Source organism: Eublepharis macularius, chromosome 5, assembly GCF_028583425.1.
Source record: "Eublepharis macularius isolate TG4126 chromosome 5, MPM_Emac_v1.0, whole genome shotgun sequence".
Taxonomy (NCBI): Eukaryota; Metazoa; Chordata; class Lepidosauria; order Squamata; family Eublepharidae; genus Eublepharis; species Eublepharis macularius.
The window spans coordinates 164664584-164686748 of NC_072794.1; the positions used below are offsets into that span (position 1 = coordinate 164664584).

At 47.3% G+C, this 22165-nt stretch overlaps 1 protein-coding gene across 1 annotated transcript in view; it reads right to left on the reverse strand.

Moving 5' to 3' along the window:
- The window catches only part of CHRNA4 (cholinergic receptor nicotinic alpha 4 subunit), a 106010-nt gene that overhangs the window by 18841 nt on the left and 65004 nt on the right, over positions 1-22165 (reverse strand). Inside the window, exon 5 of the mRNA XM_054980192.1 lies at positions 8259-9642. Coding sequence (XP_054836167.1) covers positions 8259-9642 — 1384 coding nt within the window. The remainder of the gene's footprint in view (positions 1-8258; positions 9643-22165) is intronic.

Below are 22165 nucleotides of genomic sequence, written 5' to 3' on the forward strand. Positions count from 1 at the left end.
AAGTCTGCCATCTGAAGCAGCCATTTCTTCCAGGAAGTCTCTGTAGCCTGGAGATCAGGTGTACTTCTGAGAGAAATTCAAACCCCACCTGGAATTTGGCAACTTTAATGGAGTTAAAGAGTACTAGATAGGAAAAATAAATAGCATTTGAAGATACCCTATTAAAAAGGTCACTTCCAGGCAATATTCAAAAGTCTGGCCCATTAATAATGACATTGACAAAAGGCCAGTTAAACAAACAGTGCCATCAACGGGCACTACCACGGGAAAGGCCCTGCCTCTTGATGTCACATTCTCTACTGTGGAGACATATCAATGTAGGCTGTGAAGAAGATCCTGGTAACTGAGATAGTTCACACAGCCAGCCCTTCAATATAGGTTTGAAAAATAAATTATAAGTCTGCGTGTTGTAGGATTTGTAGGCGGAGGAATATTCTTTGTACTGTGCAGATGGCCAGGGTGGGATGTTCCAAAGAAAACTGATTTCTGGTTGATTCCTTTATGTGTGGGTTAAAGCTGTATTTCTGAGGTTCTAGATGAGTTCTCTCTTAAGGACCAGGTGATAAAATTTGGTTTGCAGAGGTCCATTGTGTAGATTTGTCACAGAAGTAAGAAAACAGCCAGATTCCCAGTAATTTCCCAAACCAGAGTTGGCAACCCTTTTCCAGTTCAGCTACAATAGTCTATGACAAGGTGGGTTTTCAAACCTGGATCTCTGTGGGCCAAGCAACACATGACGAATGACACTTGAACAGCAAGTGTATTTCTCCCTGTTCACTTGCCCTCCACTCAATCCACTTGCCATTCAAGTGTCATTCGTCATGTGTAGCTTGGCCCCCCAGACACCTGTTTACCACTCAAGCATTCCTTATAGAATATTCTCTGGCTGCATCATTCTTTCAAAATTCAGTAGCCAGAGACATTTTTGGGTTTTCTTTCCAAGTAGTAGACAGAGGTGATAATTTCCTGTCTTGTTGGTGGCTTATCTCTAAGGAAAATGCCGTCTAGTTTTCAGCAAATGAACAGCGAAGACTGCCTTTTAAAAGTCTCTTCTTTGGCTTCTTTATCTGCCTCTCGCAAGGCGCAGACTTTCTGTCCCCAGATAATAGCTTAAGGGATGGGTTGTGATGCATTTGGCATTCAGTGCCATGAAAGCCAACCGTATTGTCCACTCCCATCAGTGCCTGTGCAGATTGCAGTCTGCAGCTGCCACCAGCCTCAGGGTTCAATGGGGTTCCAGGACAGCTTCAAATATACCCTCCCTGATGAGATTTGTTACCAAAGAGTGTTCCGTCTCTTACCTCTTTTATTATTATGCATTTTCACCTGGTGTACATGTTTGCTTTTTAAACAGCTCGGACAGCTACCCAACCTTTCATGTGCTCTAAGCTTAGATACAAAAAAAGGATCAAGCTAGGGTTACCAGGTCCCCCTAGCCTCCCAGCAGGAGGCCTTCCTACTCATGCAAGAGCGAAGCACGTCTGCATGATGATGTCACTTCCGGGAACTGTCGTCATCATGCAGGTGTGGGGGCACATGTGCTCGCTTCACCGTGGGCCGATTTTGACCTCAAGCAGGGCAAAACAGGCCCTTGGGGCCAAAATCGACCTATGGCAATGCACAAGAGCACTCTCAGGGCAGCTTGACGAAGTCACTCCCAGGAATGACGCCATCGCACTGTCCCTGGAGTGTCCCAGGAGGCCCATTCCTGCACCACCACCACCACCGGCCAGGTGAGTGGTTGCGGGGGGTGGAAGGTGAAAGTGGGGTATCCTCTGCCCCACTGGGGAAATAGGATCCCTAGATCAGGCACAGCCCAGTGTTGGGTGCTAGCCCAGGAGTTTTTGTGCGGCTAGCTCGCAATGTCTGGAAAGGCTGCGAGCGTCCTGAAACAAAAGACATAGGCAAGAACAGAGTATGGAGGAAGCCAAAGGCATAGGTGGGTTGAAGGAAAAGCAGGAAGGGAGAGGCTGGCTGGACAGCAAGGAAGCCAGAGTGGGAGGCCGATATCAAGCCTAGGCATGACGATGCCAGAAAGTCACCTGCCTCTTGCCAGTGATAAGTTGCCCATACTAAGGGAGATCAACAGGCAGTAAGATATAAGAGCTGGGGACATAGCGGGCTTGGCTCACATCCTGCAACTATCCCTCTTTACAAGGAACGCTTCCTGATTTCTGATTCCCGTCCCTGTCAATTGCCATGAGGATTGCCAGGCAACTGGCAGGAGGGTTGTGAGCAAGGACATGCGGGGCCCATGGTGCAAGCTGCCGCGCAAAATCACTTCTGATAAAAGCATGGAAATTATTAAGTATTGTGATTGACAGCTCATAGCAACAACTTTATTGAAGACTGGAAGCAGACAGACTGAAACCAGGCTCAACAGGAGCCAGTTTATACTTCAGAAAACTGCACCCCTTTTTAGCAGCAACCAATACAAAGCAAGTAGTTAGAATCCTTCGTTTGCATGAACTATATACAAAGTAACTAGTTACAGCACAGTGACTGGATTATAAGGCAACAGTTATGATTGGCCGTTACCAGTGCAAAAACACCCAATAGCCATGTAGGCCCCAGGAGCCTTCGTTCAGACTCAAGCGCCTGCAACATACAACAGAAATGACATAGGGTTGCTCTAGGAATCACTGGAAACTCAATGGTAAAACCATAGAGTTTCTGGAAATTCCTAGAGCTACCCTATTCCACTTCCAGGTTTTTACCAGAAGTGACGCACGCAATATTGCTGTTTCTTTTTTAAAACATTCTCCAGTCACCATTCCAAGCAGCGGCAGGCAACAAGACTGGGGCCAAGGGCCAGGGGCTTAGCAGCCCTAGCTGCCATCAGGCTAGTGGGATAAGCCCAGCACCCTTCCATCCATCTAAGAGCTTCCTTCCTCTCGGTTACTAACAGCTGTCAATGAAGCCATAAGAAGAAGCAGAAGGCAGGTACCCTTCCAAGGTGCCTAGATCCAGCATGATGTAATAGAGTATTGGAGCATGATGAGGGAAACACAGATTCTAGGATTGCCAGCCTCCAGGTGAGGCCTGGAGATCTCTCAGAATTACAACTGATCTCCAGACAATAGAGAAATTGGCCGAATGAGAAGCACGCGTGCACTCCCACGCGTGCCCGATGATGTCACTTTCCGGAAGTGATGTCATTGTGCAGCAGTGAGGTGCACACAGAGAGAGACGAGAGGGTAAGTGATTCATTCCCCCTCCCACTGGGAGGGTAAGGGGACCTGGCAACCCTACAGCCGGCTGAGGGGGGGCGGGGGTAGAAGCTGGGAGTGGGGGATCAGCTGCCCCCCACCAAGGGAATGGAAACCTGTGACACAGTGTCACACTGTGACACTGAGAGATCTCTGTCTTTTGGTGCTACACCTCTGAAGATGCCAGCCACAGCTGCTGGCGAAACGTCAGGAACTATAATGCCAAGACCACGGCAATGCAGCCCGGAAAATCCACAACAACCATCGTTCTCTGGCCGTGAAAGCCTTCGACAATACATGGAATGGAAACCCTTTAGGTAAGCCTGGCTGCTCTGAATCAGGTCCACAGAACTCCCACTTTGAGCTCTGTAGTACTCGATGCCCAACCAGTCATCAGGCTATTGCATCATTTGTTAGTAGGGGAAAAAAAATTACTTCCTGAGAAATTAAAAAAGCTACCTGCGTTTCCCTGGTCTATTTAAAATATTGCTATTGCACTTCTCCAACTATTTGAGGTGGCTTGCAAAGCCAAAGGAACGCTGTTAAAAACCCACAAGAAATCAAAGGAGTTACTCAAACGATGAAACCAACCCACAGATCCCTGAAACGTTCAAGAACAATTCATTCCATAACAGCCGCTCAGATATCAGTGAGGTTTGCATTTTCCTCCTGAAGCCACAAAAAAGAGATACACATTTCCCCTGGGGAATCACTGAGAGATTCCGGGCTTTTACAGAAAAGGACCTGTTTGTGTTCAAACATCTGCAATCCATTCACTATTGTATACTTTATTGAATGCTCCAGCCATTGATCATATTGACTTAGACTCTATAATCCGTCTTGAGTCTCAGGGCCAAGCTACACATGACGAATGACACTTGAACGGCAAGTGGATTGAGTGGAGGGCAAGTGAACAGGGAGAAATACACTGGCCGTTCAAGTGTCATTCGTCATGTGTAGCTTGGCCCTAAGTGAGAAAGGCAGATTACAAATAAAAATAATAATATAAATAAAATGTACAAATACAAGAAGTGAGCCAGGAAGTTCAGTTCCACTGCCACAAACCCTTTTTATCTGTGGAGATTTAGCACAGCATCCAAACCAGAATCTAAAATGATCTAACTGCACCTCTGCCTTTCATGGCTCTAGGGTTGCCGGTCCCCTGGGCGAGGCAGAGGAGCCCCCATTCCCAGCCTCCACCCCTTGCCACCACTCACCTGGCCAATGGAGGGGAAAGGGAGGGGAACAGCTTTTTGGGGTGCACTCCCAGCATGGCACATCACTCCCAGGAGCGATCTCATCCTGGTGTGAAGCACAAAAGCACTCCAGGGTCCTGTGCAATGACATCAACCTTGGAAGTGACATCAGCATGCTGCGCCAGGAGCACAAACACGAGGAAACTGCGAAGGTGAGTGTTGGGTCCCCCTCCACTCCTGCCGGGAGGGTAAGGGAAGCTGGCAACCGTACATGACTCCCAGGCCAGTGGAACTGATTTTGAGCAAGGCCCCCCCCCTACATAGGTGCTCCTTGTTACTATAATGCCAATACAAATTTGGGCTTCATCATTCAGAACACAGCCTGAAACTGAACCTGATGATCAGCGGTCTGTCTAGGTTGTCCTGTCTATGCTGACTCACATCCGTTCTGAGGCAGAACACCCATTTCCTGAGCTGCTGTAGCATAGTGGAATCAACTGCCTAGGGAGGTGGTGAGCTCCCCTTCACTGGCAGTTTCCAAGAAGAGGCTGGATGAATATTTGACAGGGATGCTTTACGCTCATCCTGCATTGGACAGGGAGTTGGACTAGAAGGTCTGTAGGGCCCCTTCCAACTCTGTGATTCTGTTAAGTGGTAGGGCTGCAAATCAGCACTCTGCTGGTTTGACTCCCATGACTGCCATGAGTGCTGCAGCTGGACTTGGGGAAGCCTTTCCTCTCAGCCCCAGCTGTATTGTGGGAGTAATAACAACACTGATTTTGTTCACCACTCTGAGTGGGGCACCAATCTGCCTAGAAGAGCTGCTGTAGCACAGTGTAGCACACACAAAAAAACCTCAAGCTCCAATGCACTCTTCCTCTCTCTCTCTCTCAAAATGCCAACAGCAGCTGTCTCCCACTCCACTGTCTGCTGAAACTGAAAGCCAGAGCTGGGAGCATGGTGCCTTTTATAACCAGACATCCCATAGAGCAAAACAGGATGTCTGTGGTTGGCAGTCAGAACTGCCTAACAGGGTTTGGAGGGATGAGATTGGTGTTCCCATGGCTACAGAAGACCCCCTCCCCCCTGCTCTTTGCTCTCTTGTAACAAATTTGGAGCTCCACACTTGGAAGGAAGACCTGCCTAAGTTGGGCTTAGATTGGGGTTTCCAGGACAACAGCAGGAGTTCAGACAGAGTTCAGACAATCTCCACCTATGCTGCCAAGAGAATTGATTGCAGGTGCCAGACTGTCTGAGTTGACAAACAGCTGACAAACGCAATGAACAAGGCTTGCAACGACCACTTGTTCGTTTAGAATGGGGCCTCGCGAACAGCTTGTTCGTGAACAGCAGATTGGGCTATTCATGGCTTTTTTTTGTTCATATTGCTGTTCGTGCCCATCTCTAAGTGAGAACACTCATTTTCCTACCTTGTGTATGGTGGGCAAGGAAAGGGGGAGGGTGCCCCATCTGGAATGCCGATATTCATGTATGCACTGAGATGTTATTTTATTGGTTTTATCTATTGTAACTTATTTATGATTGTAACCCACCCTGAGCCTGCTTGCAGGGAGGGCGGGCTAAAAATCTAATCAATCAATCATCGGCGATGTAAGGACATCGCTGGCAACATGTTGACATCACTTTGGGCACAAGAGGAAATGACATCAGTACATAGCTGGTGGGGGCTGTACCTTTTGAGTAAAAACCAAAAGGCCAAAAACTTTGGCCTGCATGCCAAAGTGCCCCTGGCAATATGTTGTTGTCACTTCCAGTCATATAGGAAGTGATACCAGCATGCCAGGATGCTAGCCATTGCCCACCCATTTTCTCCTTTCTCCTTTTTCTCCTACTGCCCAGCTGAATGGTGCAGAAAGAGTCCACTGAGGTCAGGGGATCTTCTGCCCACAACAGGAACTTGGCAAACCTTTTTCAGACAACCGGTGTGGTACAGTGGCATACTGGACAGAGATTTGAAATATCCAAGTTCAAATCCACAATCTGCCACAAAGCCTGACTGGGTGACCATGGGTCAGTCCTTCTCAACCTAGCCTCTTCCACAGAATTGTAGTGAAGATAGAACTGGAAGGAGGGGAGAATAACATAAGCCACTTTGTCTCCCCCTTCAGGAGAAACGTAAAGTATAAATAATTTTTTTTAAGGACAAATAAATAATTGTTCCTGAGTCCCGAACAACAATAAGAACGAATGTTCCAAGAAGCAGAGCAGCTGATCCCTTGCCCATCTCAAATAAATCACTTGCATTGTACGGCTGTGCTAGATCCAGGAATGGGAAGAGCCCACACACTGGTGAGAAGGGACCCTGGGATTGGACCCTGCCCACCTGAGCATATGTGCAGGTCTCGGTCAATTGCTGCTGTAAAAAAAAAATCTACATGTTGCACCAAGAAAGTTGTCTTCTGTGATTGTATAAATTTAATTTGTATTAAACATATTTAATTTATAGATAGCAAAGATTTATACTTATCTTGTATATTCCTTTGAGGGATGGTAAACAATGTAGAACATGTGGGAAACTCTTTTCAGTATCTCTCCCCATCCTTACAGCAGGCTTCTGGGACTACAACAGGTATTGCTCACACACTTACAAGCATATTTGAACAAGAAACTCACAATATTAAAAAAAATGTTGAGATCCTCCAGTGCGCCAATATGTATGCAAAGTCTCAATTCTGCAAAAGTACACATTGCAGACTATACCCACCCTCCTCTATGAAAAGTGTCCACCTAAGATGTTTAAGGGAGCATTTGGAAATGTGAAGTGTAAACAGCAAGTAGGGGGTACATCATCATAAACACGGTCTCTTTTGAGAGGCAGGATTATCTGTTGTCCTTTCTTGAGAGCACTTCCAGTGGAAAGTCGGGGTCTGATAAGGTATTGGAAAGCCCTACTTAGAAAATAGGACAGAATCAGTGCGTGGCTGAAATGAGATCATTTCATGAAAAAATCAGTTCCGGAAAGAGCTCCTCTTTGGTGATTTTCCGTGGACCATTGTGGAATGAATTAGAAATGCTCAGTATATAGAGTGATCCCTTATTGACCAGCATTGTCCATATGACCAATACTGGAAACCTCTCCCTTAATATAATGGGCTTTATTAACCTTCAGTGACATAAGCATAAGACTAAATCCGATTGGCTTCATAGCACTGTGAAGCTATTACATACACTACAGGATCCCTGATTGGCTAGAATCATTCCACAAGGATTGAAATAGAGACACAAAATGGCCATCTGCATAAAAGCAAGAGGAGAAAACAGTGGGAACAGAGTATCTATGAACAGCTGTTAACAGCCATTAAAAAGTAGAATTAAAGGCTGTGGGAAGCATGTCCCACAACTCACCAGTTTTGAGGCAACTTAATTCCATTTTTTAAAAATCAGCTCTATAGAATATTCATCTCAGCCCTAGCAGTTATTAGGATCCAGATTGTGCAACTTTGTTTTTTGGCTTGTACTGAACATACATAGAAGAAACCAGGCTTACCAGGCCTCCCACTATGGCTGGAGGCCTCCCTCTGGCAAGCCCCATTGCCCATTGCTGCTCCAAGAACAGAAGAAAATGAAAATAAAGAAAATCATTGGTGACATTGTTACATCACTTCCTGGCAAAACCAGAAAGTGACAAGGGACAGCTCTAGAAATCACCAGAAACTCTATGGTTTTACCACAGAGTTCCAGAAATTCCTAGAGCTACCTTATGTAATTTCTGGGTTGTATCTGGAAGTGATGTAATGACATCATCAGTGTCACACACATACCCATGTCCCCACCTCCAGCTCTCCCACAAGTTGCCTGGCAACCCTAGATACAACCAATCATTTCTACTTACTGAAAAATCAGCATCTTCTGCTCTCAAGTGGTCTGCGATGTAATGGACACCCTCCACTGCTAACTTCAAGGCAGGGGACATCAGCAAAAGCTGCTGGTCTTTTGGACCAAGAGTCTTGCTCCCTTGCCCTGACGTGCTGGCAGACTCATTTTTTTTACACTTGCATTTGCAGTGCGTGGGTTTGATTTTGGCCTGATCCTCGTTGAGATGGCATCGCTGAGATGCTGGGGACCCACTGGATTGCCCGTTTGTCTGGGACAACTCCTCTTGCAAGTAGCAGTATTGGATGCTCCTGGATCGGCACCGTATGGTCCCCTCCTCTGCTTTCCCTGGGCTGCTGTACATCTGCTGGACGCTGAGTGACCTGCCTTTGGAGATCGAGCTGGATTGGGAGTCTTCCAAGGGGTGGCAGGGAGGTTGTAGTGATGTGCAGCTCGCCCGGATTTGCTCTGTGCGCAATATGGAATACTGGCCCGATGGCGACTTGCATACGGGCTGCGGCTTTGCCTGTTCATCGAGATGGGTGCAAAAAGAGGACGTGGGAGACTGCTCATTGCTCTGAGGGCTATTGGAAGACGAGGTAGTGAAGTTGGGTTCCACTTCTGTCTCAGACCAAAACCGTGACGAGTTGGCCATTTTGTGCATGGATTCAATGAGCTTCTTGCAGCTGTCCTTCACTGTGGAAGGGCGCTTCATGAAGAGGAGACGAGGGACAATGTCAAGAAAGACTTTTCTCACCCAGGCTGGCATGGTGTGAGTCCGAGGGGAACGGTGGTGGACGTTGAGCACGAAGACGGTGATGATGATGGACAAGGTGACAAAGATCATCGTGAAGAGCAAGTACTCCCCGATCAAAGGAATGACCAGCGAGGTTGAAGGGATAATCTCTGTGATAAGGAGAAGGAACACCGTTAAAGACAGCAGGACGGAGATGCAAAGAGTGATCTTCTCCCCGCACTCGGAAGGCAAATAGAAGACTAAGACAGTCAGGCAGGAAATCAGAAGACATGGAATGATCAAGTTGATGGTATAGAAGAGAGGGAGGCGCCTGATTATGAAGGAATAGGTGATGTCAGGGTAGATCTCTGAACAGCACTCGTACTTCTTGATGTTATAGTTGCCCACAGCATTGATGATGACCCATTCTCCGCTCTCCCAGTAGTCCAGCTGGTCCACATGGCGGTGCATGCTCTCCAGATCTATCTTGGCCTTGTCGTACGTCCACGAGCCGAACTTCATGGTGCAGTTTTGCTGGTCGAAGGGGAAGAAGGTGACGTCAATACTGCAGGAGCTTTTGTAGATAGCAGGCGGCATCCACTTGATCCGGCCGTCGTAGAAGAGGTGGGCTTTGGTGAGATGGGTCACTGCAAAATCCCCATCTGCACTGTGTAAAGGAGAATAAAACACAAAGCAAGTAATTAGAATAAGGCTTCTTAAACATCTGTTAGCTACAGAGATACTTAACAAAGGGTGGGAATATGCAGCAAAAAAGAGGGCTATGGTGGGTAGATCATTGTTTAACATGAATAATTTTTGGTGTTATTCTTCTACATTTGCAAGGCTGATGACAGTATCCTGCATTCCTAAAGTACCCAGATATACAGCAGTCCATGCTCGTTTTCAACCTTCTGTCCCTCCTGGGGTTACCAACCTCCAGGTGCAGCCTGGAGATCTCCTGGAATTACAACTGATTTATAGATATGGTTACCAATCCCCCAGTGGTAGCAGGAGATTCCCCGCTTTCACCCTCCGCCCCCGCCATCCCTCACCTGGGCGGCAAGAGGGAAGGTGCAGGAACAGGCCTCCCAGGCATGCTCCTGGGGTGACATGATGACATCAATTCCCAGGAGTGACATCATCGCGCCACCCTGAGAGTGCTCCTGTGCTTCACAGCAGGCTGATTTGGGGCCCAAATCGGCCTGCTGTGAAGCACACATGTACCCCTGCACCTGAGTGATGACATCACCCTGAAGTGACATCATCACACAAGAGTGCTCTGGAGGTACAGAGAGGAGTGCCGGGTACCTGCTCTCCCACCGGGAGGGTAAGGGAACCTGGTAACCCTGTTTATAGATGACAGAGATCAGTTCTTTTGGAGGAAATGGCAGCTTAAGAGAGTGGACCAGTTGCTCCAAAATCTCTTCAAGATGGCAGTCTTTGTCCCTTTTCTTGACATGGGCTATATTGGATGGGTCCATCATGCAAATAGATCTGAGATGAGAGATAGGGTTGGAGTAATGGAGGCTTAGGTCACAAAGACATGGCATTTCTCCCCAACACAGAGGAAAGAAATGCAATTCCCCTAGGCAGTTTCTACTAGAGATGGGCACGAACCTGAATACGAACCAAAAAAAACCCACAAACCAGCCCGGTTCATGGTTTGCGAACCATTGGTTCATGGAAGCTCATTTCCACGAACGTCCACGAACTGGTCTACTGGTTTGTTTGGTTTGTATTAAAGGACAGTTTAAACGGCCATTTCCCCGGGGAAATGGCCATTTAAATTTTTCCTGCCGCTTGCAAGTGGATCCCCCCCTTGCTGCCTGCCAGCTGATAGTTTAAAGGGACCTGCCACTTGCAAGCAGCAGGGCCCTTTAAATGCCCAAATCCCACAATAGATTCGTGGAGGAGAGGGCCCTCTCCTCCATATATAGAGGCAGCAAAGCCCTGAATACAAGTGCTGGGAGGCAGCAGTAGGGGAGGACATCAGATTCTATGCTCTGATTCTTTGGCCTCCCGGGGAACTGGTTGGCTGCTGTAAAGAATAGGAAACTGGCCTAGATGGACCACTGGTTTGATCCAGCAGGACCTACTGATGTTCTTATGGATATGGTAGGGCTGCCAGCTTCTGGGTGGTGGCTGGAGATCCAGAATTACAACTGATCTCCATGCGACATAGATCAATTCCTCTGGAGAAAATGGCTGCTTTGGAGGGTGGACTCTGTGGCATTCTACCATTCTGAGGCCCCTCCCTCCCCAAACCCCACCCTCTCCAGGTTCCACCCCCAAAATCTCCAGGAATTTCCCAACCTGATCCTGGCAAGAAGGACTAAAAATGATAGTAGGGGGCCACTGAAGACTCGTTCAGGGGGGGGAATCTTATTTCTCCCCTCCTCTCCTTGCCACCAGCTCTTGCTCCCCCCCCCAACTCCAGCTCCCTCCCCTCCTCTTTCTGATAGCCTCTGCCAGGTTTTCCATCCTAGTTTGCTACTGCAATCAAAAAGCCACCTGAACTCCCCCTTATCCCCTCCATGTGTCTATACACATATGCACAGATGTTACTATTAACCTGAGAGGTTACTTCCATACCCACTTTTTTTCCAAAGCAAGATTTTTCTGCAAACCTGTGAGCTCCCCTGAGTGAGCAAAACTCTAAATGGCAGCTGTTAGACAGATTGGTCTCTGCATGGAGGCCAGCCCTTGGCTATTAGATCAGAATAATTACATAAAAAGCAAGGAATGCATTTACTGATTTACAGTGATTAATATTTAGCTCAAATCAAGGGAAGTTATTTTTATTCCATTTTTCTAAAAAGAAAAAAAAGCAAGTGCCTCCATATTAATCCTTTCTTTTTATCTTAAGTAAGCACATAAACCCAAAGCCATCCTCTGTCAAACGAGACCACTGGTCTCTTCACTCTGTCTCTGTTAGGGTTACCAACCTCCTGATGGGGCCTGGAGATCTCCCAAAATTACAACTGACTTATGGCAACCCCTGGTGAGGTTTTCATGGCAAGATACTATCAGAGGGGGTTTACCATGGCCTGCCTCTGCATTCCTGGTCTTTATTGGAAGTCTCCCATCCAATTATTAACCCTGTTTAGCTTCTGAGATCTGACAAGATCAAGCTCACCTGGACTATCCAGGTCAGGGCTTTTCCTCTCCTGTAGGAGAGTGGTTTATAAGTAGAGGTGGGCACGAATCCAATTACGACCCCAAAAATGCATGAACCAGGCCAGTTCGTGGTTCATGAACCATGGCTCATGGAAGCTCCTTTCTACGAACTTCCACGAACTGGTTACTGGTTCGGGTTTGTTGGGGTCATATTGGCAAAGGGACAGTTTAAATGGCCATTTCCCCGAGGAAATGGCCATTTAAACTTTTCCTGCAGCTTGAAAGCGGCAGGTTCCTTTAAACTATCAGCTGGCAGGCAGCAGGGGGGATCCCTCCTGCCGCCTGCCAGCTGATAGTTTAAAGGGACCTGCCACTTGCAAGCAGCAGGGCCCTTGAAACAGGCCACAAACCCCAGCCCCACACTTACCTTCCCCTGCGGCAGCGCACAGTGTCTTCCCTCTCCTCCTGTGAGGGGGCAGGAAGACGGCCTTGCCACTCCTCAGATGGCTGCGTGCAGCAGTGGCCATATGAGGGGCGAGAAGGCCATTTTCGTCCTCCTCTGGCCCTCTGCGGGCCCACAGGGCGGCAGAGGAGGCTGAAAACTGCCTTCTTGCCCCTTGCGGGAGGAGAGGGAAGACACCACATGCCACAGGGGAAGATATATGGGGCTAGGGGGTAGGGGTAGTGTGGGCTGGGGTTTGGGCAGTTTAAAGGGCGCTGCCACTGGTTCATAACTGGGCCAATTCTGTGCCAGTTCATGGTTTGTGGTTTGTAGAAACCCCATGAACCACAGATCTCATGGTTCGGGTTTTTTTTGGTTTGTGCCCATGTCTATTTATAAGACTGGAGGTGGGTCAAGACATATCCCAATTCCTCTGAGCCTTCAGCACTCATAGCTTCAAGCCTCCTTGACAATTTCTTCCCGCTGCTCTTCTACAGCTCCCTCTCCCCTTTCTCTTCTCGGCACTTCCTTACCGAAGGCGAGCCAAAGAAATCTAAGCTCCTTGTCGCTGTCAAATGGCATCAGGGTACCAGGGCAACGATGCAGAATGAGGGGGGACCTGTATGTTTTTACACACATGGCCTGTTTCTTCGGTTGAGTTCTGTCTGAGGAGCCAACAGCTGGAAAGAGGTGACTTCTATGTAGATCAGCTTAATAATTAATTTCAAATGGAACACAGATTCTCTTCTCTGCTGGGTCTGCATTCACCGATCGTTGCAAATGCAAAAGTACTCATCTGTGCAGAGTAAAATTCTTTCTTTCCATTATCTTTTATCTGTCCCTGTAGAAAATCCACCCCTTTAGCCAACAACATTAACATTCCCATTTTACATTTTCAGGTGTAGCAAAACATAAACTAATTGGGGTCGGATCCAGTGCAATGGGAAACCTTTTTATTATTTATTTGTCTGCCTGAAATATTTACAGCCCATGCGTCAATGGCAAGAGTCCCCAAAGCGGCTTATTATGATAAGTAAACCAGCCATCTGAAATACATCAACTATCATAAATCCTTGTTGGATGCAACAAATCAGGAAAATTAAGAGAAGAATCAAAAAGAGCAGAATTGCATGAAACAAAACTCAATAAAATTCAGCAAGATATCCAAGCTCAACATAGACTTTAGGACCGGTCTCGCATCCCACTGGTTTCAATGGGAACACTTTAAACGTATGATTAAGTCTCCTCTTTAAATCAACAGGGCTTAAAAATGCTTAACTTTGACTGGGTTGTATCCCTAATGAGCACACATAAAACTTAATAGTTTTGCCCGAGCATTTTCACGTTAACTGTTTCCTTCTCCTCTCTCCCTCTCGATTCATCCCTCAACTAGCTGCAAAAAAACTAGAGAGGTGTGGCTATTGGGAACAGCCTTTGTATTTTTCTCCATCACATTTGAATTTGACTTCTCCCGCAATCCTTCTTGCATTTCAGGGCCCTTTGGACTTTATTTCTGAACCTGGACAAACACACACACACACACTTTATAACCTTATATATAAACATCTTTCCAGCAAGAACCACTGTATATATCCAACGATGTGGACTCTGATCCACAAAAGCGTCTGCTGGAATAAGCATCTTTGTGTCACAAGATGCTTGTATATTTTTGCTGCAGCCCATGAAGGCTGTATCGACATGACTCTGTTTTGCAATCATCATAAACATCTCTTACTTATTGACATAATTTATAGTCTGTTTTTCTATGTGAACAAAAACGTCTATGAAGCTTGTGTGGAGAAATGCACTCCACCCTAGAGCCTACCCCAATATTGGAAGATTCTGGGGCTGCTTTTTTGCACGTGCTCCAAGAAACCTTACTTCTAGTAGAAAAATGGCAAAAGGAAAACTGCAAGAGAAGAGTCATTTCTCTCCCCAAAGCCCAGAGCATTTCAGGGCTTTGCTATATAGATGGACTTGGCCTGGGTAGAACAAAAAATTTACCATCTCACTCCTCAACCTAAATAGAGCCAAGGGACACCAAAGATACACAGCCAACGGACACCAAATGCTAGATCATATCTCTTCCTGGGGAAGAACTGGAAAAGAAATGCTGACCTAGAGGAGTGAACAGAGGGAGAATATAAATTCTCTAGACATGAGAAAAAAAGGGTAGCTGAGAATCACCACGAGGAGGTCCGATGGGGTTTTTGTCTGGCTCTGCCATGAAGGACTTGGCCACCCTTGCCTACTTCAGCATGCCAATTTGACCATGTGTGTTATGCGTGTGTTATGTGCCATCAAGTCGCCTCCATCCTATGGTGACCGTATGAATGAAAGACCTCCAAAAAGTCTTATCATTAACAGACTTGCTCAGATCCTGCAAACTGGAGGACGTGGCTTCTTTCATTGAGTCAAGCCATCTTGTTTTAGGTCTACCTCTTTTCCTACTGCCTTCCACCTGGGGATCTTGGAGACGCTGTCAGTCTGAATAAACTCTACTGACCTTGATGAACCAACACTCCGATACAGTTCAAGGCAGCTTCACGTAATTACGTGTCTTCATGACAATGTCCTACAGTCATTTCCATCCAGATACTTTCACCTTCCCTGGAAAAGCCTACCAAAGTATAACGTGGACCATTCTAAAGTCTCCTCCACTTGATCTGAACAGACCTGATTTGGTGATCTTTCTAAAGTTGGCGTATGCAAAAAAAGGGAAGAAAGGTAATTGTGAAGAAAACAGCAACTATCAGTCAGGAGGAGATGGAAAAGTGAACCAGCGGGACAAGCGACTTGCTTCATTTTTTATGAGAGAGAAAGAAAATGACTGTTGCGGAGAACTTTGCATAATTGCTTCCTGGTGTCTAGCCACAGAAAGATACAGAAATTCCCAAAGCAGGTCATCGCCTCCCTAGTAAGTTCCCCAGCTGTCTGCTTTTGCTATTAATATCAGGGTGGTACACAGAAGCAAACATTAAGGGCCGTGTTGTCAAAAGGATCTCAGATGCACTAGTGAATTTCCACCTGCAGAGCAAGTAAGTTCTGTTCTGCATTTGTTTGTATCATGGGAACAGACAGGAAAAAAAGTAAAAGGAGAGGAAGGAACACAGGCAAATGCTAAACAACGGATCAAATTGCAAAGTCAGGGAAGAAAACTATCACTGCGGTGCAGTGGTTAAAGTATCAGCCTAGGAGTGGAGAAGCCTGGGTTCAAACCCCCATCCAGGGGCCAGTTCACACATTACTATGTCCTCACATCCCCCATGTGTATGCCTCAAGTCATGTTGAACAGATGCCCTCTGGGAATTAGGGCTGCCAGCTCCAGGTTGGGAAATTCCTGGAGGTTTTGGCAGTGGAGTCTGGAGAGGGCAGGGTTTGGGGAGGGGAGGGACTTCAGCAGGGTATAATGCCATACAGTCCACCCTCTAAAACAGCCATTTTCTCTGGGGAAACTGATTTCTGTGATCTAGAGAAGAGTTGCAATTCCAGGAGATCTCCAGCCACCACCTGGAGGTTGATAACTTTACTGGGAATTCAGTGTTCAGAATTTAATTCCCAGGTGCACTGATATGGGGGGGCTATTTGGACCTTAAGTTGTCTCCCCTGTGCCATTTTCCCAACCTAAACAGCCCTGGTGAACAGCTATTTGTCCTGCTGGGGAAATTTACTTTACTGATGGGCCATTTCCGGTTACAAAAATGGTGCAGAGGGGAAGGCCTAAACCCCCTCTCCTTGCACACCATCCTTCCAATCCAAATTAGGGACGCTGCAAATTTCTCAGTGGTCAAACTTAACTTGTTCAGCATTCACAATCAGACCATGAACCTTTCAGGGATATGGTCGAATTGCTTCATGAACAGTTTCTGAGCGAGGCTGTAGCTGCCTGTTGACCAGGGGATCAGCTGGGATTTGGGTTCTGATCCACTCCACCCCTCAGCAAAATAGCTGGGCCTGGAAAGAAGCAATCTCTGCAATGCAAAAGGCAGAGAAAGAGCTTTTTCCTTTTCCTCCCCTCCAAGCGAGGTAAGAACAGAAGGAATACTGTTTTAATCTCTGCAGTGCAAAAGAGGAGAGGAGAAAGAGTTCCTTGCTTTCCTCCCACTCCAAGTGGGAACAGAGAAGCCCCCTTGAGCCCAGGGGAATGAAAGAATCTAAATGTTTAAATAAATAAGTACAAAAATCAACGCAATGCTTCTGAGCTCCCCATTGCCAATGGGGAGGAGAAAGACCACTTTTCTCTCCTTTTCTCTGCGGCCCAAGAAGACAACTTGGGGTGGGGAGAAGAGAAGGATATCAGCTGGGCTTCTGATCACTAACTCGCCACCCCACCCTGCCCCAGTTTGCTGAACCTTAGCACGTCTGGGAGGCAGCAAGTTTCTAGGATGAGACATTAGAAGAACTCAACTTCCGGCTGATCAGCTGGGAGTCAGATGCTAATCCTCCCTACAGAGTTTTGCTGGGCAAAATTTCCGCAGAAGGAGATCAGAAGCGGACTCGAGCAGATCCCTCAGGTACTGATGGCTGCAAGTAGCCTGTTCTGACAAAGACAAACAAACAGTGTGAGAAGAGCCCATCCAATTGGCTGCCTGATCACTCCTGTCAACAGGGTTGCCAACCTCCAGGTGGTTTTCTGGCAATCTCCCAGAATTACAACTGATCTGCAGGCCACACAGATCCACTGGAAAAAGCGGCTGCTTTGGAGGGTGAACTTTATGGCATTATACCTGCTGAGGTCCCTCCTCACCCCAAATCCCACCATCTCTAGGCTCTACTCCCCACCCACCCCAAATCTCGAGGAATTTCTCCACCTAGAGCTGGAAACTGACTGGCAAATGGCTGTAAGCCAAACTTGCAGGTGTTTGAGCCTCCCTAATCTGAATGAGGCTCGAGCATGCCCAGGGATTAATTTCCAAGTGTTGAACTCCCAGAGCACATCTGGGTGAGAGGGAGAAGGCTGACAGACTGAAAGTGGAGAGCCAGTTTGGTGTAGTGGTTAAGAGCGCGGGTCTCTAATCTGGAGAGCCGGGTTTGATTCCCCACTCCTCCGCTTGAAGCCAGCTGGCTGACCTTGAGTCAGTCCCTTAAGAGTGGCAGGACTCTAATCTGGAGAGCCGGGTTTGATTCCCCACTCCTTCGCTTGAAACCAGCTGGGTGACCTTGAGTCAATCACAGCTTCTCGGAGCTCTCTCAGCCCCACCCACCTCACAGGGTGTTTTGTTGTGGGGATAATAATGACATACTTTGTAAACCACTCTGAGTGGGCATTAAGTTGTCCTGAAGGGCAGTATATAAATCAAATGTTGTTGTTATTTCACACTAGCATTTCCTAATTTTGAGGCTTTGCCCTACAGACTCTTCCTCTGGGCTCTGCCTTGTGCCACGGTTCGTCCTCCTAACCAGCCTTCTTCCTTGCTCACCTGTCTCTTTTCCACACACAGAATGCCCCCTTCTTCCCCTTTCAGGCTAAATCCTGTTGCCAGAGAGGCTTTGCTTTATGAAGCACCATCCAAGCAATTCGTTAAAAGGCAGCTGCAGCATCAGCATGCAAAAGTCAGTAAGTTTTGTTTGTTTCGACAATCCCATTTGTGAGGACGTCTGGCCTGGAAAACTTGGCCGGCGTCGCTACCGTGATATTTACTGCAGATTAAGAACGCTCTGCCAAGAAATCTCAGTGAAGCAGAAGAGAGAAGAGGCTAGCCACACATTAGAGAGTCCTGTCTTTACAGAAATGCTCAGATGATACAAGAGCCTGCGCATGAGTCGTGCATGGGGGCACGATGTAACGGCTAAGTGGCTGCACTATGAATGGGGCAGGTGCTAGTTCAAACCTTGCTGTTGCCACAAACTCACGAGGTGGGAGAATTGCCAGACCATCACTGGCAACACTCAGGAGGAATCAGAGGGAAGGTTCTGGTTGCTACTGATCACATCTGATAAAAACTGCAAGGGACGTCTTTAGATGCCCTAGCAGTTCTAAAAACTCTAAAGGTGCAAGCACCGAGTCATTACTGACCCATGGGGGGGACGTCACATCATGTTTTCTTGGCAGACTTTTTGTTATGGGGTGGTTTGCCATTGCCTTCCCCAGTCATCTACACTTTACTCCCAGGAAACTGGGTACTCATTTTACCTACCTCGGAAGGATGGAAGGCTGAGTCAACCTTGAGCTTCCGCCAGGATCGAACTCAGGTCGTGAGCAGAGCTTCGACTGCAGTACTGCAGCTTACCACTCTGCGCCTTAGGGCTCTATGTTTTGTAAAAACTCTATGGTTTGTAAAATCCTAGAGCTTCTGTCATGCCCCTTCCCCCATTTCTTGCCACAAGCCTAAGGCGTCGGCAGACTGGGATGCCAGAGAACAGGAGGCCTGGCATTAGGGACCCCATTCTGCCAGTGGGAGTGGGGATCCCCCGCCTCTACCTGTCCCCACCACCACTTACCTGGCCAGTGGCGGGGCAGAGGGGGGGGGAGGGAAGAGGTCTCCTGGGCACGCTCCTAAGGCCAGCACAACGACATCATTAACATCATCGTGCTGCCTTAAGAGCGCTCCCGCACTTCACAGCAGGCTGATTTGGGCCCCAAACAGGCTGAATCGGGCCCGTTCGGGACCCAAATCAGCCCACTGCAAAATGCAGGCACATTTCTTGCCTAGCACGATGATGTCACTTCCCAGAAGTGGAGACATCGTACCAGCCCTGGGAGTACAGGCTCTTTGTCCACGAGGAGCATGCCGGGAGTAGGTACAAGGTAAGTGCTGGGTCCGCCCATCTGTCAGGCGGGGAAGGGGACCTGGCAACTCTACCTGGCATCCCTTCTAGGTGGCCGTTGGGAAGCCCCTGTCTCCATCCTCAGTGGTGGTGGTGGTGGTGGAGAGAACCCTCAAGTCATAGCTGACTTATGATAACCCTTAGTGAATTTTTCATGACAAGAGACTAACAGAGGGGGTTTGCCATTGCCTGTCTCTGCAACCCTGGTCTTCCTTGGAGGTCTCCCATCCAATTACTAATCAAGGCTGACCCTGCTTAGCTTCTGAGATCTGACGAGATCAGGCTCTCCTGAGCTACCAAGTCAGGGCCCCAGCCTCAGTACCTCATGGATAATACTACTAGCCTACCTTACAGGGTTGTTGTAAAAATTATAAGAAGTAATATATGTGAAACACTTGAAAGGGCTATTATTGTGGGCTTCTCCCTCCTACCCCCTTCATTTTAATGGAGAGGGCCGCTTTGCTCAGGGGCACCACAAGGCTACCCTCTCCTTGCCATTCACTGCGCGCAAGTGAATGGCAAGTGAACAGGGAGGAATACACGTGAGTCTGTTCACTTGCCAGGCAAGTCTCATTCGTCACTTGTAGCTTATCTCTAAAGACAAATAAATATAAATCTAAGATTAGTAGACTTCTTTCAGATTTTGATTGTAATGTTACCTTTGTAACGCAAAGTTTGTTTGTAACCCTATACCGAGTGCATTTCTGTTCTGTTGTAGCCCATGTGGCTTGGTACAATATAATTAAATAAAGTATAGTTTAAAAAATGTGTTTTTAAAACATTTTGGTCAAACTGGCCAGTGCCTTTGGGATTTGAGATGGGGGTATCTTTCTGAAAGCCTCTGGTAATTCTTTACCTTAAAGGGCAACAACCCAAAATGTGGCATGAGCTTGTGGAGCATCAATGAACAAAAAAGGGAAAAATCTGATGGACTATAATGGAAAAAAAATTGTTCCAGGACTTTGTGTGTTGCATGCCATCAAGTTGCCTCTGACCTATTGGCAACCGTATGAATGAAAGACCTCCAAAGGTCCTATCATTAACAGACTTGCTCAGATCCTGCAAACTGGAGGACATGGCTTCCTTTATTGAGTCAAGCCATCTTGTTTTAGGTCTTCCCCTTTCCCTATTGCCTTCTACTTTTCCTAGCATTATTGACTTTTCCAGAGAATCTTGTCTTCTCATAATGTGCCCACAGTACGATAGCCTCAGTTTTGTCATTTTACTATTAGGGAGAATGCAAGCTTGGTTTGATCAAGTACCCACTCTGTACTAGCTAGAATTAATCTACACTCCGAGCAAATTGCACACGCCGGCAGAATGTTCATGCTATTTGCTCTCTATAATGTGTCGCCCATATTTAACAAAAGCTGAATTATGCAAAAATATGCACATTTCCTTAATTCGTAATAATTTATTTTGCTTCTGCTAGCAGTAAGGAGAAGCATGCTGTGTAATTAAGATACTGGAAATGTTTCTGCCACCCCACTCCTTCCACCTCACCCCTGAGAGTTCACTTAGTATTGCCTGCACACTTTCAGATTTAGGAGCAGACATTTGATTTTTTAAAAAAGAAATGATAGCTGCAATACAACATGCACTTTTTTGCTTGTGTGCAAACGTGCTCCAATTGGAAAACAGCCAGTGTTATACAAAGGACAGCCTTTATTGTGCCCCGGGGCCATAGTAAAAGAACTGGAACCCAAATTATTCCTGCTAAAGAGTCACCATTTATGTCAGCGCACAAGTCGGCCTGGTGAAGATTTCTATGTAAATGGGGAACTTGAAAATGGCTTCAATATAAAGCTAGAGGCTTGCTGCTTACGGGATTGGGACACATTCAGGAATAACTGCTGCCTTTGTAGAGAAATCAAGAAAATCACCAGACTGGGGATCAAGCTAGACGTGCTAAGGAGAATGGCTGTTCAAAAATTAAGGAGAGCCGAAATGACCTCAGAACGCCACCATGGGGCATTCTCTCCCACACGGTTTCCCCAGGTCAAAATAGCACAGGGGAAGGCTCCCCCCCCTCCATTTTACTGCTCCACATACACAGAATAAGCCATGTGGAGCAGCAAAAACAGAGACCCCTCCTCACTATTTTGCAAAATGGCTTGGGGGGGAGCAAGAGCTCTCCCCCCTCCCGATCTTCCCCCACACTGTTTCCCCATGTTAAAATAGCACAGAAGAAGGATCTGCCCCCGACCTCATTTTACTGCTCCACATACACAGAATAAGCCATGTGGAGCAGCAAAAACAGAGACCCCTCCCCACTCACTATTTTGCAAAATGGCTCAAGGGAGGAGGCAGGAGTCCCCCTCTTCTCAGTTGCATTCTGAAGCCATTTGGGTTCTCCTTAGGGTTCCCAGGTCCCTATGCTGTCTGCACGAGCGGAGGGGACCTGGCACATACCATAAGTGTGTTCTGTGCGTGCTCCCAGTGCCAATGTGATGATGTCACTTCCGGAAGTGAGGTCATCATGACAGCCATGGGAATGCTCCTGAGCTCCACATGGGGCCAATTCTTTGAAAATTGGCCCGTTTGGGGGCAAAATGCCCCAACTAAGTGTGGGAGCACTCCTGTGGCCAGTGCAACAGCGTCTTTTCCAGAAGTGACATTGTCACCTCTGCTGGGAGTGTGCGCACCATGCATGTTCCTGGGGTGCCCGCTGGTGGCGGGCAATCTCTGAGTGGCCCAAACCCTACCACTGATTGCCAATGTCTGGCAGGCACACAGATAAACTGCAAGGAGATTGTCCACCACTGGCAGGCACCTAGCATTGTTAACTTTCCTTTATTTTTAAACAGCCATCCCTTACCGCTGATTTGTGACTGCGGGGAAGTCGAATTGTGCCTGGGGAACC